At 46.9% G+C, this 20,445-nt stretch overlaps 1 protein-coding gene across 3 annotated transcripts in view; it reads left to right on the top strand.

Moving 5' to 3' along the window:
• SEMA5A (semaphorin 5A) overlaps positions 1-20,445 on the top strand; it is a 473,120-nt gene that overhangs the window by 293,204 nt on the left and 159,471 nt on the right. For all 3 annotated transcript variants that reach the window (XM_062212003.1, XM_062212001.1, XM_062212002.1), the window contains exons 6-8: positions 6,439-6,501; positions 16,641-16,739; positions 18,857-19,070. In XM_062212003.1, coding sequence (XP_062067987.1) covers positions 6,439-6,501; positions 16,641-16,739; positions 18,857-19,070 — 376 coding nt within the window. The remainder of the gene's footprint in view (positions 1-6,438; positions 6,502-16,640; positions 16,740-18,856; positions 19,071-20,445) is intronic.

Below are 20,445 nucleotides of genomic sequence, written 5' to 3'. Positions count from 1 at the left end.
TCCGATGTCCCTCATTGTTATGATTTTTCACTTACGTTGTGACGTTGATATCCGGCAGTCAGTTTGTATGAGATCTGCTTAATGAGCCACGTATGGAAGGCATCTATTGCTGGCCAGCGATGAAGATCCCCACTCTGGTGATTCCCTGCCGGTCTTCCCACGGCGGCTGCCTTCAGTCTAGTTGTCAGGGAAGTTGGCATGATGGGAAGGGCAGTTGTTGGGGGGTGTGTGCCATGGTCTGGCGTGTGGAGGCTCTCCCAGCCAGCCCCTGGGCTGCATTGCCTCATATTCCCTGGACAGACACCGCAAGGCCACCGGCAGAGGCATCGCTATAACCTATTACATATGCCTGCGTTTACTCATCAACTGTAGACTGGGTGCTTCCGTGGGGGAGGCATGGTTGTAGGTACTGTGGATGCCTGCGTGAACCAAGTGGCCAAGCGGCCTGCTCAGGTGTGGTTTGCTTTCTAGTGAGAACAGGGAGGCAGATTCCAGTTTTGCATTTGTGCCTGCAGAGGGCCCAGTGAGCTGATCTCAGCCGAGCAGAGGCATGCTGGTGCTGCTGGCATTCGCTATGGTGTACATTGAGGAAAGGTGTTCCAGGAAGCGGAACCAGCTAGTCCACAGGCCCTGCTGCAGGCCATGTGCAAAGTTCAGAGTCCACACCAAGGAACCCGTCTCCCCAGGAGTGTGTGTGTGGGGTGGGCATTAGGAAATAAGGGTCTGGGTGTGGCAGAACTTGCCAGATGGCTTCAGTTCCTATCGCCAGTGGACAGGGAGCCTCTGGAGGACTTAGCAGGGGAGTGATGGGACCTTGACACTCATTCTAAAAGCCACCCTTGCTGCTGTGTCATGAATAGGCCACATGCTCCAAGCCCAGATGTTTACTTTCACAAAACCAACCCCAGGTTCTTAGATGGCACCCTGGCCATGCAGTTGTTGTCTGTAGGGTTTCGTTGATGAATCACATCCCCCTTAAAATCAATACAAGGGCTGTGAATAAATCCAGAGGCTTTAAAAATGAATACATTGCATGCCAAGGAGATTAGTGGCTTGTATGATTAATATTTATAGGATGCCGGCAGCTCTGAACTGAGACATGCACAAATTTCTATACTTTAGACTTAAATGAGATAAAGGTATAGAAGGCATGTAGCACAGAGGGTAGCATGTTGCAAGTTTATTGAGTTATTTACTATTTTGCCTTACATTTGGCAACTAATTTACAGCAGAATCACTACCATAAATTTCACAGTACAGGCAATCCCAAGCTTGTACTTTGATGCCATAGTGTTTGTGTTGGGTTGAATAGTATCCTCCCAGAATCCATAACCACTCAGATCCTCACAATGTCACCTCCTTTGGAAACAGAGTCTCTAAAGGTATGATTAGTTAAATGAGGCTGCCCTGAACAACAGTGTCCTTATAAGACGAGGGGCATTTGGGCAGAGGGAGGCTCACTGGGAGAAGTCCGTGTGGCGTAATGCCCCTATCATCCTCAGATCAGCAAGGATGGCCAGCGGCCAGCAGATGCTAGAAGAGCATCCTGACACGGATTCTCCCTGAGTTTCTGGAAGGAATTACCTCTGCTATCACCTGGATTCCAGACTTCTAGCTCCAAAGTATACGAATACATTCCTGCCATGAATACCACCACTGTGCAGTATTTTGTCCCATTAACCCCAGGAAACAAACACTCTGCCTACTACAGTTCTCAGGAGGAAAATGCCAGTGAACATTCAACAAATCGTGTCAACCGCTCTGCACTTGTGACAGCAAGTTTGATCTGGTGGTACGTGGGTTTTAATAGAGGAGTTTAAAAATATTCTAACACCCTTCTGTGGGGATCTCTAAGGTTACAGTCTATCTCCCGACGGGGGTGACGTCAGTATAATGAGAATCAGAAAGCAGTAGGTAGAGGATATGATGAGAGGCCACTTCCACAAAAGCTCACTGGTGGAAAAGAAATACACTTGCCTATATTTGTTGTAGGAAGAATGGCAGGTGTATGCAGAACGAATGTGAAGAACGAGCACAGTTGGCATACACTAAGGAGCAAAGGCAGAGAGGAATGTGGGACGGACCCTTCCAGGGTGAGTGCGGCGTGTGTGTGTGTGTCTGCTACTGCAGGTGTCACTTGTTGTGAACTTGACATGTGTGCCCACTAAAGTAACGAGCAGAAATGTCCCTGTGCAAGGCCAGCTCAGCTGGTGTTTTACCCACGTCCACATAAACATCACAACTGTCTCACACTCTCACTTGTTTACCACTCGCTTCTCTCCTGAATGGAGAAATGGTCTCCTCCTCCCTCGCAGTGTGTTTATAATCGCCATGACACTGTAATGTTCTCCAGCGTGTCACAGAAACACAAGACAGAAGAATATGAATGCAAACATAGGAAAAAAAATGCCCTCAGGTGGTTGTTAATTGTGGGCGCCATGTAATTAAACTAGTTTTTTAAATGTTATCTTTTGCCAGGATCTAATTAGCAAAGCCATCTGCTGAAAGACTAGTGCCCATCTGCCTGGAATGTTGTTCTCTTCATTTTTATGAAAAGTGCCTGCCTTTGCTGGTCCCTGTCTAATTAACTTCTCTCGCTGCAGAATGTGATAACGCACAGCTTTGTTTGTATACTTCTGAGAACTGTGGATTTATGTGTGCGGAACATGTACATAAAAAGAGCCAATCTCTTTTTTTCCTTCCTGCATCCGATTGGCCCTTGAGATCATGGCTCCATTTTTTATGTCTGGAACGTGTGCGTGTGTTGAACGGTGAGGTGTGTGCTGTATCATGAAGGAGTGAGGACCTCATAGCTTCTCCAGGGTTTGTGCAGATGTAAAGTGTTTTTCTCAAGCCTACTCAGCTTCTTTCTAGTTCTGTTTGTAGCTCTGTCCGTCTCTGAAAGTTGATCGTGTTCTAAGTCCGAATGCAGCACTCGGTCTGAGATGAACCCGTGTGTGGCTGCTGTAGCAATGAAAATGAGCACTGCTCATTCTCCGATTTAACATGGTGCTGTGGAGGCTGATGGCATACACGTACGTTTTGTTGTAAATTAAAGTCTGATATGTACAGATATTATCTAGATGTCAGTTTTTCCTTCCGTCAGCCATTATCTACCAGAGTGTATTAAATGAAGGAGAGTGAATGCATGCACACAAATAAAACTCGAGCTTGTTCAGCAGCACAGCTGCTAGCTTGTGTGAGTTTACAGAACAGAACAGCGTCACAAACAGGGATCACCGTGTCTTTTAAAAGATAAACATGGGCCTGGCATTTGGCCTAGAGGTTAAGATTCCCATTCCATATTGGAGTACCCAGGTTCAAGACCCGGCTCCGGCTTCCGCCTCCAGCTTCTTCCAAATGCAGACCCTCGGATGAAGCAGGAAAGGCTCAAATACTTGGGTCCCTGCCACCCACGTGGGAGACTCCGGTTGACACTGCAGGCATTTAGGAAGTGAACCAGTGGCTAGGAGTTCCATCTGTCTGTCTCTGTCTCTTTGCCTCTCAACAATAAGAAATAATTTAATGTAAAGGCTTCGAACTCATTACCTACACTGCTGGTGGACTTTGAAAAATTCATGGAAAAGTTTGTGGAAGATGAAATTAAAGGACAGATTAATTTTGGTGCAGAAAATTTTGAAATTTAAATATATATTTTTAATAACACCTCTCCCATGAACTTCTGGAAAGCCCCTCTGCTGCAGTCTTTGAATATCCAGCACACTCACGTTATTACTGCCATACACCTGCTGCTGAAACACAAATGAGGATTACACACGGAACGGAATAGAGAATTCATATTCCTTTCCTCTCAGGCTATTATGTAATACAAAAAGACAAGTATCAGACATGTCTTAAAAGGAAAGAAGACCATAAGATTTGTATAGATAACTGGAATGTAGAATGGCTGAGCATTCGTTTTGATTGGTTTAAATTTGGTTGAGTAGATATAAATTTGAACACAAGTAGAGAAGGGGCTTCTCAAATCACTAGTAAGATTTATTCCAAATTCAAGTGGCATGAGAAAATAAAATCTTCATTGAGAATAGAACAAAAAGGCTTAAAAGGTATTTAATTTGTTAGAATGGATCTAATGGAAGGAAGGAAGGAAGGAAGGAAGTTATGACCAGGATAAAATATGACCTAAGTTCCAGCAGAATTGGTAACTTTGAGAAATAGATAGAATTCAGGAAAGTTCTGGTGATACATGGATTCATCTCCTGTGGAAGTGAGTTTATTTTTCCCCACAGCTACCACATGATTCAATGGACAAATTCTAGTTTAGTGAGTGAACAAAGACCCTGGGAATTCTCTGGAGTGCTCAGTTCTAGTGTAATCTGGAAAAGTCACACTTCCCTTGCCCACTTGTTTTCAGATGCAGTGATAGCTGATACACTGTCGTCCCGTGGTCTTCCCTTCCATTCAGGTAGACAGCCATTCAGTCAGGGTTTTTACTTCTGGCTTTGAATACCATGGGCACGCTGGTGATACTGTGACGTTTCTACTTTTAGTAACTGTCTCCAGAAAAATCCATCAGACTTTTCTGATATGTTGTAGCCCTAGTAAACGTGTGTGGGCGGTTCTGTTTTGGTGTCCTGGATAAAGCGATTAAGTTCTGAAAACTCATTCTTTTTGCAATTACTTTTCCCTTCTAATCCTTGATCAATATTTATCTTGAAAATGCAAAAGCTACTTAAGAATTAGGTGGGCTTGTAAATCTTGCTTGTTTGCTGCTTTGTTAGCAGGGTCTGAACAGTTTTGATGGCTTTTGATAAATATTTCTTTCCTTTAACCCTGGCACTAACCTCTGCCCTATTTTTCCTGCTTACTGAAGAGAGCATCCCGGTTTAATGTTTAACAAAGTCACCACACCAACAAGAGCCCAAGTATTCCATTGTATAGTTTTTCTCCTTATTGCATAACATTAATTCCTCTCTGTAATAAATAACACCAAATCCCTCTCTTACATGAGGGCCTTTAGGAACTGTAGGAAGTTCATGTGTATTTTCTAGGAGGTTGAGAAAGAACACTAAACATCTGGTTAAAAAAACCAATATCAAAGTTAGGATATGTGTACTTTGCTAAAATACTAGGACATTGTGTATCAACCCAGTCTTACATAAAAAGACATGGGTATCTCTAAACCAAAAACAACCCAGTGAGCTTGCCTGGAAATATCTAAGACTGGAATACACTACAGGTCAAACAGTGAACAGCAGTCACCTTATTTTCATTGATTTCATTGTGCATCGCAGGCCTGTAGAGTTCTATGGTCCTAAGTTAGACTCTCACCTCTTCTAGGCGTATACTATTGCTTTCCATGGCAGTGTTTGCCATGCTGGAGTGAAATCTGGCTCACACCAGAGGCCGAATTGCTGTGACTTTGTTGCTGCCATCAAACATGATGAACAGGAAGAATCCTCTTGCCAACTGTGGACCCTGACAGCTGCTCTGCATCTCACAGGGGGAGACAGTGCGAGAGTGGACCCCGGAGGAGTCCTCTTCACAGTCCTATTCTTCTAGGCTCCCACTTGGCAGATAGAAGTTATTCAGGAAGCAGTGTTCTAGGACTTGATCTGGGCTCTAGCATTCTTTGCAGGACAGGAGATAGTGGATAATGGTGTTGGCCTCACTTGTTTATTCTCATGTCTAGGAGAATCAGGAAAATTTGTCTCCCAAGCCCTCGGAGGAAAGCCATGACGCTCCTTCAAGTTATTTGACTTCCTCTCTTTTTGGTTTCAGTTTTGTTCATTTTATTATTTGACATTAGTCCGAATTAACCAAAATAACGCGCCTCATTCAGACATTTGACAAGTGTATATCCTGGATTCCTCAGAAATCCAATTCTAAGAGTGAGATAGAAAATAGTTGTAAGAACAGTTGAAGAAATGGAAAAATGCCTTTACTCTGTGCAAGTACACTCCAGCTGAGATGCTTAAACTTGTTTATGAAATGAGCTGCCCTAAGAAGCAAGCCCTGTTTCCTTAACTGATCCTTACCTGTGGCTCTGTTTGGTCAGGGCCAATAGGGTATAAAGAGTGTGGGGTTTGGCGATCAGATACTGTTTGTCATGGGTGTATACATGTTGGTAGGGTGGGTATGCCAAGTGCTCCTCACTTCCTCACTGTGAACTTGGATAAGTGCCGTATATTGAAGTGAACTGTGAAGGTTGTAGTGAACCTTTGGTTGAAGCCTCCTCTGGATGTATCCTGTGGCTTTGTGGACCCCACGGTTCCCAGTCATTCAGAATGCCTCGATTTTACAGCTGAATCCAAGTGTCAGACTGGCTTCCGTTACCGATATAAACTCTGTTGCTGTGGAAACGCTGATGCCAGGATGCGCCCATGTTTGCTAACCTGATGGCTGGTGCCTTGTTCTCCCATCCTGTTGATTGAATCGAAGCCTCCGTAACGGTTGCTGTTCTGGTGTTTTCTGCAGGCCGTGGAGTGGGAGTGTGACGAAGCTACCAGGAAGGCCTGTTACAGCAAGGGCAAGTCGCAGGTAAGGCGGACCCAGTCCTGAGCCATCAGCACCTTGCCTTGGACCTAGGACAGTTCTGGGGGGAGAGGGTATTCCCTGATGCTCTGTCCAGTGGAAAATGCAAGTTTCAAAATGCGCATACGGTGATTCCTCCAGTTTCAGTGTTACATTAAAATGAACAGAGCAGTCAATCATTGTTCAGCTTCAGAACATAAAGACAATCAGGTCTAATTTGCGTTTTCAGTCATTAGACAAAGATGTGAAATTAATTGACTACAATATCATTTGAAAAAGTATGGGCTTGAATTTAAAAGTTGCAGACTTTATAGCTGGCTCCAGAATGTAACCATGTACTGAATAAAATATCACATCAAAAGTAGTTGGAGATTCACTCTCGATGGTTTATCTCAACGTACATTTCATCATTAACTCTCCCTCTTTCCATGCCAAGTCCACATCTGTATGAGCCTGTGGGGAGAGCAGTTTATCGCCAAGGTTGGAATGCACTTCCTGAGCAACTGCGCGTGTGCTTTCATAGCATCACTGGCTTCCTTTGGAGGGAGTCCATGTCTTTCAGAGAATTATAGTTGGTTGTCCTGGGAGCTTTTTCCATGGCTGGTGCACAAGCACACTATGTCTTACTCACCTGGTGATCTTCTTACTTCATTGGTGCCTGGACATTTCCAATGGTGACTTATTCTTCAAGTGATGGAAGACGTCAGGTGCACACTGAGTGGCCGTGAGGGCTTGCTGTATGGAGTTGGAGGGATCAGTGGCTTCCCACCTTTGCCTTTAGGGAATGCAGTAACCTGCATTTAGAGAAGAGTGCCATGCTCTTTATCCTGCCCAGTTCCTTAGGATGCTTCCCTGCCTCTTATCTGAACAACTCTGAGGCAGACACTAGGATGAGTTACAGCCAGCTGTCAATCACTTTGCCAAAACTGAACAGGGAACTTGGAAGAAGGAAGAGGAGAAAGAATCTGTACTCTTCTGGGGAAACTCTTGGAGTCAAAGAAAAATAAAGCAGAGGTTGCTGAGGGCTCTTTGCCAAATGGTATTTAACCTCACGAAATAGAATTTAAAGATGTCGCCAGGTTGCAAGGAGTCATAACATGGTGACTTAGAATACCACCCCCTCCCCCACGCACACATAACTAAGTAATGATGGAAGCAATAGCACACCAGACCTCTGTAACATCCTTACTGTGTTTGTAGAAGTTATACATTAGACATAGCTTTCCAGTGGTCTTCTTTCTCCTGCCTGCCATACGTGAGTCTTGGTGTGGTGTGTGGGTAGCTATAGTCTTAGCCCTTGCTACAGTGTGGGGAGCAGCTGCTGTCCTTTCTGGGTGACACCTGTCTCCAGGGGTGAGCTGTGGGAGACTGAAGTAAAAACATGTTTCTTCCAGCAGGCAGGAGTCCCTTATGCACAGCACTGGCCTCTGCTCCAGGTTTTACCACCGATGCATTTGCTGGCCTTGCAATGTCCATGCCCTCCCGGGGTCCGGGCACTGGCCTGTGAGCTGCCCACACAGGTCTCTCTCTTCTTCTCCCCTTCTTCCTTCCTTAGTGGTCCAGCTGGGAGCACCATGTGGACACCCACTGAGCTTGTGGACACCCAACACAAACCCAGTGTCTGTCTCTGGGGGTGTTTTCATGGAACACCTCAGATCTGAGAGATCCCAGCCTCCTCCTTGTCTTGAGCCCACATGGCTTCCCTTGTCTCATCTGAGTGAGTCTTCGCCACCTGCCTCGCCCACCCTTCCGCCCCCGCCCCCATTCACTCATGTGTCCTGCTGTCAGTTTGCCTCTAGGATCAGTGTTGTGAAATCCCAGTGCCTGTGTATCCTCGCCCAGTGCCCGTGTGTCCTCGCCCTGCCACACTTTACTTACCCTGCTCAGAGTGGCTTCTTGTCGATCTCCCAGCCCTCCTTGGGTGAAGGCACAGCCCGCGTGGGGTGTGACAATGCACTTTTGAACTGGGGTGAGCACAGAAGCCATCCCATGTTGGAACATTGATCAGGACTCAATGCTTCAGCCACTTTATATTGTTCATTTTTTTAAATTATTTTATTTGAGAGGCAGAGACACAGAGACAAATGGACATATACACGGGGCGGGGGGGGGGGGTGGGTGCAGGAAAGTGTTTCTTATGTGCTGGTTCACTCCTCAAATGCCCACAACGACCTGTGGCTAGGGCCAAAACCGGAGCCAGGAACTCAGTCCCGTTCTCCCATGAAGGGGACAGGGAGCTAGTCACTTGGGTCAGCTTTAGCAGGAAGCTGGAGATCGAAACAGAGCTGGGCATTGAACTGAGGCACTTGGATATGGGATGTGTCTGAACTGCTGGGCAAAATGCCTGCCCCTTCATTGTTCATTTTGATTTTTGTCCTCCTAGGAGTGCTTTTGTATTTCGTTTGGATCACACCTGTATATTGGTCTCTCCAACTTTTAAAAAACTAATAGTTCCCTTCTGTTCTAAAATTAAGCCTACTTTGGCTCCTTGCATTGAGACAAAGTATGGATGCCTTGCCTTAGCCAGGGGATGATTCTTATAGCCTGTGAGTCTGTAGTTTTAAAAGAATCAGTGTGGTTGCTTTATACTAACAGATGATTATGACTGGGGTGGAAAATTGTCTCTGCTGAGTCACAGCTGGTCCATGTTTGGCCTTCCCTTGTGGCCAGCACTTGTTGGGTGCTTAGCAATCAAACCAGTACAAACCATAAGACAAATAGGCAAAGGGCCATAATCATTCATGCCAGCCGTTGTACCCTAGATTCACGGAAGGGCCCACTTGTTAGCACAGCAAATAACACTTCTCTGATACCCAGAAGTAAAAGAGGGAAGCAGACATTGTCAGATAAAATCACACCTTTATGGCTGAGATAAAATCAAACCTTTGGGTTTTACTGGGTTATGAATCATGGCAGATCTTAGTAATTATGAATTGATTCACCTTGTGTTTGTGGGTTGAATTGTTTTGGACTAATACAACAGATGAAGGTGAATTTCAAGCACCGTGTGTTCTGAGAAAAATATATCACATATTCTTTTAAGTTGCCTTCAGTAGCCGGATAAACTCACCCAGAGTTTTAAATAGTGTCTGCCATTGGAATAGAATCGGTTTATGCAGCAGGGCTGCGTGAAGTCCAACTTCTTGTGCGCAGGATGATGATGGTGATGATGGTGATGATGGTGATGGTGGTGATGGTGGTGGTGATACTGATGATGGTGATGGTGGTGGTGATGGTGGTGGTGATGATGGTGATGGTGATGATGGTGGTGATGATGGTGATGGTGATGATGGTGGTGATGATGATGATGATGGTGGTGATGGTGATGATGGTGGTGGTGAGAATGGTGATGAGGATGGTGGTGATGAGGATTATGATGGTGGTGGTGGTGATGGTGGTGGTGATGATGGTGATGGTGGTGATGGTGATGGTGGTGATTATGGTGGTGGTGATGGTGGTGATGAGGATTGTGATGATGTTGGTGGTGATGATGGTGGTGGTGATGATGAGGATTGTGATGATGTTGGTGGTGATGATGGTGGTGATGGTGATGAGGATTGTGATGATGTTGGTGGTGGTGATGATGGTGATGGTGATGAGGATTGTGGTGATGTTGGTGGTGGTGATGCAGTGGCTTCAGCAGGGGGCTGAGCGGGTGGTGCTGTAACCTGGCCCATTGTAGGTGATAGTTCTCTGTGCTCCTGGGCAAGGTCTCTTTACTTATTTGGTGTCTGTCTTGCTTTCTTAAAATGGTAATTGGCACAGTAACCCTCAGGTGGGGTCCAAGCACAGCCCACTGAAAGGCTGGCCTTGGAATTCCGGAATTATGCAGCCCACATTTCCCTCATCTGACAATTCCTTGGGCCACACCAGATAACATTCTCATGGTAAATTTGACCAAAATGTACTCTCTCTTTGGGGGAATGGAGGTTAGACTTCCCTAAGGAGAATTCAAGTTCTTCCACTATTTTATAGTGTTTGTGCTGCAGTGTTGTGAAAACTCACACGGAATTACAAAGTTTCCCCTTCTCCATGGAATCAAAAGAAAAATATACAATATGACATTTCAAAAATGAGAAAAATGCCAGGCATGTTAACTGAGCTTGTTGTGTTCCTAGCCTAGGAAAAATGGGCAGTGCTAGCCACCCCCACGTGCGGCCTCTTCGTGCCCATCAAAGTCGCAGGCCATGCATGGACGTGGGCGGCCAGACCTGCACGGGGCCCACTGCCTGTACCCACTTGCTTCTCCAATGGGTGCAAAGATGTCAGAGTTTTCTCTTACGTGCCTGCTATTGCTTTGACAGACACAAACATCGTTTCATGTGTAGTCTGTTGGAGTTGCAAGAAAAGTTACTTAAAGCTTTGATTTGGACTGGGTTCAGAAAGACGATGGGGACTGAACCTGTCAAGTCTTTGCAAAGCTCCTCCTCCCCCCGTTGCATTTTGGTTATGAAAATTCAGTTCTCACTGGAGCGAGGTTATGACTTTGCTTGCAATGACTTAAGCATCCTGTGTAAAAGGGGAAAAGACAGTTTATACATTTGCAAGCTTAGTGTACTGAACTCTGTTGTATTGAGTTCTTTTTGAAAAGGATTATAGCAATAGGATTCTAGAACCATTTAAAAGTCCTTTATACAAATATTATTTTAAACACAAATAGTCAGCTCTCTCATCATCTAACAAGAGTCCCTTGTCTGCAATTGTGTCAAAGTGAAGCCCTCCCTCCATGACATTTGGGAGTCCTAACACAAGCCACACAGCTGGTTCCTCGCGGGGTGAAAGAGCTGCCTTATTCTGGTATTATGGTTTGTAGCTGTCAAAAGGTCCTTGTTCGTGATCTCATTTGAGGGGTTTTGATGCCACGTTCCTAGAATTACTTTGCTAGTTAGTGGGAGTTTTGATTGGACTCCAGGGCTCTGTGTATTGTTCTTCCTGCTGTATTCTGTGGTCCTCCTTCCCAGCTTGTCAAATTGTGCTGGTAAAAGGTGATTAAGAGGAGCAAACATGGCATCACTGTGCCTCAGAAACTGGTGTTTTCCCTGCAAGTGCCTGGTGCTTTGGAAGTTGTCTGTCAGTCAGTGTGTGTAGCATGCTCTAGCCCTGCCTCTGCTCTGTGTAATTGCTTTAAAAGGTGAGGAACCTCTGCCATTTATGAATGCCAGTTTTTGTTTTTAATTAAGCTTTCCAAGTAAGATTCCCATAGAATCAGCTCAGTTGAAAATATATAGTGAGAGTATGCAGATACAGAGTTTACTTTAATGTATCAGTTCTCTGAACTCATACATCGTATAGCATACAGTGCATACTTGTATATGTGTGTGTACTTATCCCTATGAATTTATGTATAGCTGGCTCTTTGTGTCGTGGGTCCTGCATCTGAGAGGACTCAATCAACCATGCCTCATGGACGCTATCGTTAGGCCTCTGAGAGTTGTGTCTGTACTGGCCATGCACAGACGTCGGCTGTTGTGATCTTGCCTTCAACAACTCAGTCTGAAGACCGTTTACCTAGCATTTGCATTGCATTATGCATTGTGAATGATCTAGACACGACTTCAAGTGCACAGGACAGTTGACATAGTGCTGTGCAAACATTATACCATTTTAATGTAAAGGACTTGAACATCCGTGCGTTCTGGTATCCTTGGAGGATCCTGGGACCGATTCCCCCATGAATACCCATGAGCAACTGCATATTGCATCTGCAGTGTGGTCATACATACATATAATTATATGTATGTATTCTACACACACACACACACATGCACACAGACACACTCGGATTGAATGCTATGGTTTTTCAAGGGTCACCTGGTAATCGTAACTTGGTCCATGTGCATTCAGCTTTTGAAGTCTCAGGCAATCCCTGTAAGTCGCTCCTCTGTAGCACCTTGGATGTGCACAGAGGTGATGGAGGAAGACGCAGTGCCTTCACCAGGAGCTCTGTGATTGACACAGAGACAGTTGGGTTTCCTGCCCTCATCCCTCCTCCCCCAAGTGGCTGGGCTGAGAGAGTGGCTGGGGAGGCACGTGCCCTGGCTGCTGGCCCTCTGTGCACAGTCAGGACATACTTTTTTCTGGGAGGACATACTTGTATGGAAAATAAAAAGAAGAAGAAGAAACCCCGTAAAGCAAAAGCAGTTAAATCCCTAAGAAGAGAGCCCTAGGATGTGTTTTCTGTCCTGATGTTGGTGCCTTGAGTTCTTGAGATCCAGTGGGCATTGGTTGGTCCCGTCAGTAACTACTGCATGCTGGCCATCCATTAAACAAGTGTCGCCTCAATGTGAGTGACAGGCTGACCAGCCTATGGACTGCAGGTGCACCTGGGTTGTTTCATTGATCAATGGTGTTATGGTGTGGACAGATGAGTCTCATTGCCAAGGATAACACCCACGTGGCAGCAGGCTGCTAGGGGCCCTGCAAATATACACTGTGACACAGAGAAGCAGAATTCGTTAAATCCTTATTTTCCAGGTACAGATATGGGTTAGAAGTAAAAGATTGTTTAATGAGAAAAGAAAGCCATGGGCATTTAAATAATCTGCTGTGTAGGAGAAATCAATAAGAGAATTTCCTGTGGGTATTTCTATGTTATTTTAAGAGATGATACCACGCAGATTTGGATACATCAGGAAAGGCCCCATGTGTAGCCAAGATCGACAAGGCTGTCCGGTAGATCTTCTACAGCGGGTGAGTCTCAGGAGTCACCAGCCAAAGACGATGAACTGCAGCACAGCCTGCCTATGCTATGCCTTCTAGTTCCTAATTTCCACTCTCTGATTCCTAAATTTATCTTCTGCCCCCATGCTAAATACCCCCACTTTGTTTTTATTTGCTTTCCTTGAACTTGCCACACTTTTTTTTTTTTAAGAAGTTTTTTTAGGATTCACTTCCAATCTCCTGCTACATCAGATGAGACAGTTTGTGAATTAGACATGGGGAACCATCACAGGAGTAAGGGCAGGAATGTGGGCTGAGCTGAGCTCAGTGGGCTGGCTCGCTCTCGTGCACGCGCTCTCTCTCTCTCTCTCTTGAAGATTTATTTATTTGAGAGGCAGAGTTTCAGACAGAGGGAGAGGCTGGGAGAGAGGTCTTTCATCTACTGGTTCACTCCCAAATGGCCACAGCAGCCAGAGCTGGGATGTTCTGATGCAAGAGCTTCTTCCGGGTCTCCCATATGGGTGTAGGGACCCAAGCACTTAGGCCATCTTCCGCTGCTTTCACAGGCCATAGCGGGGAGCTGGATTGGAGAGGATCTGCTTGGAAATGAACCAGTGCCCCTATGGGATGCTGGTGCTGCAGATGGAGGCTTAGCCTACTACACTGCAGTGCTGGCCCAGAGCTAACTCTTGATAGTGAAGAAGAGGCAGAGGTACCGCCAGCCTCCATGGGTTGATCTTGTAGGACACTGGGATTGATCACGCCTTAACCTGGCCTCCCTGGTGATAGTTCTGCCCCACTCTTCCTCCTCCACCCCCTCCATCCATTTCCATTGTCCATCACTTGGAGCTTAACCAGAATGTTACCTTTGTTGGGTTCTATTTATCATAAGCTCCTTTGGCTCCTGGAGACCTGTGTCCATCCTCCATCATTTTGGAAGATTCTGCATATCCTCTTCTGAAAACTTGGTCCTCACCAATGGTGCTGATTAAATGTGGACCAGGTTTGAGGATAAAGGAAAGAGAACGTTTAACTATCAATAGATGAGGAGGTAGAAGACTCAGGTGTGTAGTGCCACCATCCAGCTGAAGAGGGTGCTTTGGGCTCATCAGGCGGCTACAAGGGAGGGGGAGTCAGGAGCAAGCGTAGCAGAGGATAGGGGCGGCAGCACACTGGCCTCTGTCCAAGCGACAAGAGGCTGGTTGGAATCAGTGGTTATTTGGTTGGATTTCGTGTTCAGCTCATGTCCAAGTTCGTGGTTGATCAGCAGTGCTGTACTCTTCAGGGAATGTTTATGATGTCAAGTTCGCTTGACTGATTTCTGCTCTGGGCCTGGAACTCCCCTGCCAGACCTGTAGGTCCCCTAAACAAGCCCCCTGGAAGCAGTCATCATTAGGTGCTACCTACTGGGGAAACAGCTGACTCATGAGGTGGTGATTAGAACCTTGCAGGGCCAGCTATGCCAATGCCCCGATCCTGTGTTGACTTTAGTGCCATTAAAAGGCAGGGTAAGGGCACTTTAAGCCAAGGGCGGGAGGCTACCAGAGTAGGGCCAGATGGTATCTTGCATTAGCATCAAGGTACTGTCTGTAGGCTCAACTTCATGAGCACCTTGAATTTTTTTTTTTTTTTAAGATTTTATTTGAGAGGTAGAATTACAGACACAGAAGGAGAGAGAGATCTTCAATTTGCTGGTTCACGCCCCAAATGGCTGCAATGGCCAGCGCTAGGCCCAGCCAAAGCCAGGAGCTTTGTCTGGGTCTCCCGAGTATATGCAGGGGCCCAAGCACTTAGGCAATCCTCCGCTGCTGTCCCAGGCCATTGGCAGAGAGCTAGTTGGGAAGTGGAGCAGCCAGGATTCAAACCGACACCCATACCTCCTTGATTTCCTTTTTTCTACTGTTTTTGAAACTGCCAGTGGCTTTTGCTCTACCTGTTCCCCAAAGCTCCTGCGTCCTGATTGTCGCACGGGCCAGGCAGCTTTCTGGGCCTCCATCAGGGGCCTGTGGGGGTGTCAGAGCAGTTTGTCCTGCACGGGGTGGGGGATCTGTTCCATTTCCTGACTGTTTTATCCCTACTCTCCTGCAGGTGCCTGAGTCTCTTCCCCAGGTCCATAGAGCTCAGCTGAGAGATCACAGACGATTCTCTTGGAGGAACTCGCCCTTGGCCCTGTTGTTCATGTTATGTGACAGCCTCTGCCCCATCTACATTGTGTGGGATCTTGCTTACATGTTTTATGTGAAGTTATTTTGCATCTTGTCTGGTTCCTCAGAGAGTTTTGACAGCAGCACAAGAAAACAGGGCCAACCTCCACTCCTCCCACCCCCTCCACTGTTTGTAATTTTCCATCCCAGGCTTCACTGTGGGGTCATTACTGTGCCTGCTCCCCCACCCCCACCCCAGGGCCTGCAGGCAGACTCAGCCCAATGTTCTGGAAGATGTCTGTGTGCGGTGCCCCTCAGTCCTGCTGGGGCTTCCTGTTTTCATCCCCACTTTGATTTCATCCCCCTATGGATCCGGACTTGGCAAACTGCTGCGCCTCTCTCTGCCCTGGGGTTTGGGTTCCTGGCCACCCCTCCCCGGGGGCCTCCCCTGTGGGGGCAGGGGAGACTCAGACTCTTTGAAGTTTGTTGTGCTCTCTCCACTCAGAACCCCTTGCCCTTTCCCCAGCTACAAAAACACAAGAGATCAAGAGAAAACAAACCTCTCCATCCACCCCTGGGCCTTTCCCTGTTTCCCAAATCCATCTCCTGCTTACACACCTGCCTTGCGCCTTGGCAGAGTTCGCTTCAATCTTTCTGGCCGCCAGTGATGGAGCGTTACTATTAGTGTTAGAGTTGGGAGGTTTTACTACCCTAGATGTTGCCCTTTGTGTGTAGGAAGCAAATGCAAATATCTTGTCAGTTTTCACTGTCGCGGCCAGGCCGTGCGGCTGCTCTGAGCTGGAAAACTCAATGTTTCCTCAAGTTGGGGCTCCCTGGGTCGGAGGAGGGGACTGTGTACCAGGGCACCCAGGTCTGCGGACTTCATGTGCCCTGAGAGCCAAGTCACCATGCACCCTGCAGCATGGGCTACACCCGCCTGGCTGGTCAGACCCCACGTGCTGTGCGTTTCTTGGTTAATATTGGAGAGTTTGTTTATTTTTATAAAGTGGTCAACGTCCGATCTGTTAGGCAAATGTTGTTTATAGCCCTTGCCCATCAAGTGCTGGTCTCTAGTCTTTTTGCTTCTTATTTGCTGAACTCTTTATTTAGGGTAACCTTATACCTCTGACTATAATATAAATTTAAAATGTTATCTCAAAAATCCATTTTGAGAAAAAATTTAAAAAATGGTAGTTCATACCATTGAAAATTAGAATCACTAGAACAGACAGCAGTTGTTTGGCCAAATAAATCAATAATTAAGTTTTTTAGAAAGTATACACACCATTCCTGTTGGCCCAGGGCCTGTGACCATGTTCCGCACTTTTTTTTTTTCCCTAGGAGGAATGTCAGAACTACATCCGGGTGCTTTTGGTGGGCGGCGACCGGTTGTTCACCTGTGGGACCAACGCTTTCACACCTGTCTGCACCAGTCGCTCGGTATGGCTTTGTCTGCACATCGATGGGTCTTCACACATCGCAGTAAAGCCCTAGGTTTAGACACATTTCATTGTCAAGTTGAATAAGTAATTGATTTATTTCTAGTAGGAATGTCAATTATATAAAGAATAGGCAAGAGTTGCAGCTTACATAATTATATTTAAATATATTCTAGACCATTTAAACTGGAATTCCTCTCCTTCCACATGCCAAAATATTAATCGTAAACATCTCTTTTCCTATTCTGCTATGTAGTAGAGATACTGTTAAATATTAAAAGGGTCTCGAATCACAATCCAGAGGAAGAAAATATAACAAATTGGATAAGGAGCGTGCCGAAGAAATAAAATGAATGGAGCCCCAGGCAAGGCAGAGTCACCCGCATCCTTTGATTTCCTGCTGTAACCGGCAGAGGAGCTGTCAGTGTGCATGTCCCTCCGCGGTGGCCTGGCGAGGTCATTGGGTGGACTCCCTCTAATTCAGGATCTTAATTTAATCTTCCTGGGGGAATATAATGAGGAAATGCTGTTATGTTGATTTCCTGTTGAAAATGTTATATTACTTTTCACTGGTATCAAGTTAACAGCCTGTCACTGGCTGTAAGGAGAGGAGGAGGAGGAGGTAGGGGGCAGTGCCCAGAGCACAGCTCAGTCCCACGTCCTGCTCTGGCTGGAGAGCAGTGCAGCCAGGCAGCCCCCGGTGTGCCCCGTGAGGGTCTCTCCTGGGCCCATGCTCTACACTTGGTCTTAGCCGAAAGGCCGAGAAGCGATGGGCTTGTGTTTTATCCATGAGGAACCTGACACACAAAGAGATTGGGTCACTTAACTGTTCTCTCTAAGGTAAGAGTCAAGAACTAAATCTGTTCTTGCTTCACAATCAATTAATGTATTTGAGAGAGTGACAGAAGAGAGAAACAGACACACACACACAGGAAGTGAGAGACAGAGAGGAGAATGAGTGAAACACACAAACCCAGAGTGAGCTCCTGTTGCTCGTTTTTCCCCCTAAATATCTACAGCAGCTAGTGCTTCACCAGGCAAAAGCCCAGGGGTCCCGTGCAGGTGCCAGGAATCCAAGAGCTGGAGACATCATTGCTGCCTCCTGGGTGTGCCTGGGCAGGAAACTGGAGGAGGGATGTGGAGCTGGGATTTGAACCAGGGTAATTCAATGAGAGACACAAGTATCTTTTCTGAAAAAGATCTATATATGTATCTATGTGTTTGAAAGCCAGGTGTGGGGGGGAAGAGCTGCTGGATCACTTCCCAAATGGCCACCACACCTGGGGCAGGCCCAGTCCAGAGCCAGGAGTCAGGCATCTCATTCTGGTCTCCCATGGGGGTGGCAGGGGCCTGCATCCCTTGGCCATCTCCCCTGCTTTCCCAGGTACGTTAGCAAGGAGCTAGATTAGAACCAGAGCAGCTGGGACGCTCACAGACACTCCCAAATGGGAAGCTGCTGCTGCAAGTGGTGGCTTCACCCAGTGCCTTGAGGGACCCGGGTGACTTAACTGCTACACTGAATGCTCACACCCACCAAAGCCATTTCTCTTAAGGTGCCCTCAATACTCAAAGGCTTTGTCTCATGAGCACTGGGGAAGCTGCAAGCCACCCAGGTGGCTTCCCGGACCTGGAACAGAATAAAAGTGCTGGAAACGGGGCTATGTTGTGCTGAATGTGCACGTCCCTTGCTTTGGCTGTCCCAGGTAGCCTAACCCACCTGTATCGAGGCACTGATGGCTCCTTCCGCACTGTGGCTTCTATCATTTCTATGTCTATACATGGTAAGGTCACAGTGATTTCTGTGTTAGAGTGTGACAATGTGCAGCACTTGTGCACACATCACAGCCATACCATGTAGTCTTCCTGTTCTGTGAGTGTTCACGGCTGTGAGGTTCCGTAGCTCTAACGGGATGAGAGAGACTGGCTCATGGATTCTCTGACTGCGGGCACAGGAGGCTGCATTCAGCAGGGGCAGAGTGCCAGGCATGTCACTGCCTGTCCTGAGCCCCGGGGGCTTGGGGCACAGATGTCACTTGGCATCAGGGTTTGCTGTGACCATCAGCACCAGGAAAGGGGCTTTCAGCAGGATAATTGGGGTCTCCCTCATCTTGCCCACAGCTGAGTAACCTGACGGAGATCCACGACCAGATCAGTGGCATGGCCCGCTGTCCCTACAGCCCGCAGCACAACTCCACGGCGCTGCTCACGGCCAACGGGGAGCTGTACGCCGCTACGGCCATGGACTTCCCAGGCCGCGATCCCGCCATTTACCGAAGCCTGGGCGTTTTGCCGCCTCTCCGTACGGCGCAGTACAACTCCAAGTGGCTCAATGGTAAGAACCCGATTGCTCCCCATTTTCCGTCTTGTTGGTTTGTGGTGCCTGGTTCTGCAGTATTGTGGCCCACTTTACGCAGACAAATGTATTCTCCATTTTCTAAAGCGGTGCAAGGGTAGCCTGCTGAGTGGTGGTGATGGGAAGAGCCAGGAGGTGATAAACCGTGCAGACAGGGCTGATGTCGACATGATCCCCGATTACAGTGAAGCTTGGGTGCTGTTTTGCTCGATTACTGTTTGAGGCCTTGGAAATATTTTTTGTTTCATAGATGTGTATGAACTTGCGTGCATTCTTTTTTATTATATAGCCATAAATGGAAAATACCAACATTTTGTGAAATTTGCAGACCCCGTGTATAATATGTGTGGCTGCTGGTAACCCTGAATAACTTAACAATTAAAAAAAATATGTGTGAGAGATGGCATTTAGCGTAGCAGTTAAGGCAAATTCAGTCCACTGCAGTGGCTTTCAATGTGGTAAGCCTGGGCTTCAGCAGAAGTCAGCTTGTGAAGAGCCCTGGCAGCTCTGCCAAGAGTTGGATCACTGGAAATGGACCTGCCCTGGAATCGAAGGATGCCCAGGTCAGAGCCACAGATCTTATTGGCTCCAAGCTGAAAAGCCCTTCACTCAGCCCAACTTCCAAAGTGACCACTGCAGCTGAGGGTATGGTCAAGTAGGGTCAGCAACATTGCAGGCAGAACTGTAAATTTCTTGTTAGAGATGCCACCTGCCTTTACCTGGCCAGCTCTCCTCCCAGGCCAGCCAAGTAATGAAAGTCAACAGAGTGCCTTCCCCTAGGAGGTTCACACCTCCCTTAGGATATACCCCATGGGAAGAGATAGATAGGTCTGGGCCTCTTAACTTACAAGGCCTAAAACCCACCAGATTATTATCAAGCCCCTTCTGTCAGGTTCTATTTGCCTCTCAATCAGAAAAATTACTTGTAGCTTAGACAGCACCTTTCTTAGCTCCTCTAATAATGACTCTGTCCTTTGTTCTAGACCCTGTCTAGTGCACTTGAGCCTCATTCCTTTGTAATCATAACCTCTACTCTACCACCAATGGCTCTACTCCCAACCTGTGTGTACTGATGGTCCTCTTCCCCACTTAATGCTGTATAATTGTTCAGACCTGGTTAAGGCCACTCTTAGGATCATTGGTTACTATCCTCACCCTGTCTTTTATGACCTTGTCTAAATATGATCAGAGTCGGGGAACTTGGAAGGCTTCCATAGCCTTGGCAACTCATGACGACAGCCTAGGGTGGTTACTGGCGCCATAAACTAGAGTGTCAATTTGTTGGGTCAACAACAGGAGCCACTGTGCGCTTGCTCCTGATGTGGGATCTCTGTCCTTGATGTACTGTACATTT

This window comes from Lepus europaeus, chromosome 15 (assembly GCF_033115175.1).
Source record: "Lepus europaeus isolate LE1 chromosome 15, mLepTim1.pri, whole genome shotgun sequence".
Taxonomy (NCBI): Eukaryota; Metazoa; Chordata; class Mammalia; order Lagomorpha; family Leporidae; genus Lepus; species Lepus europaeus.
The sequence above is the reverse complement of the archived record's forward strand: the minus strand, read 5'-3'. Positions and strand labels throughout refer to the sequence as shown.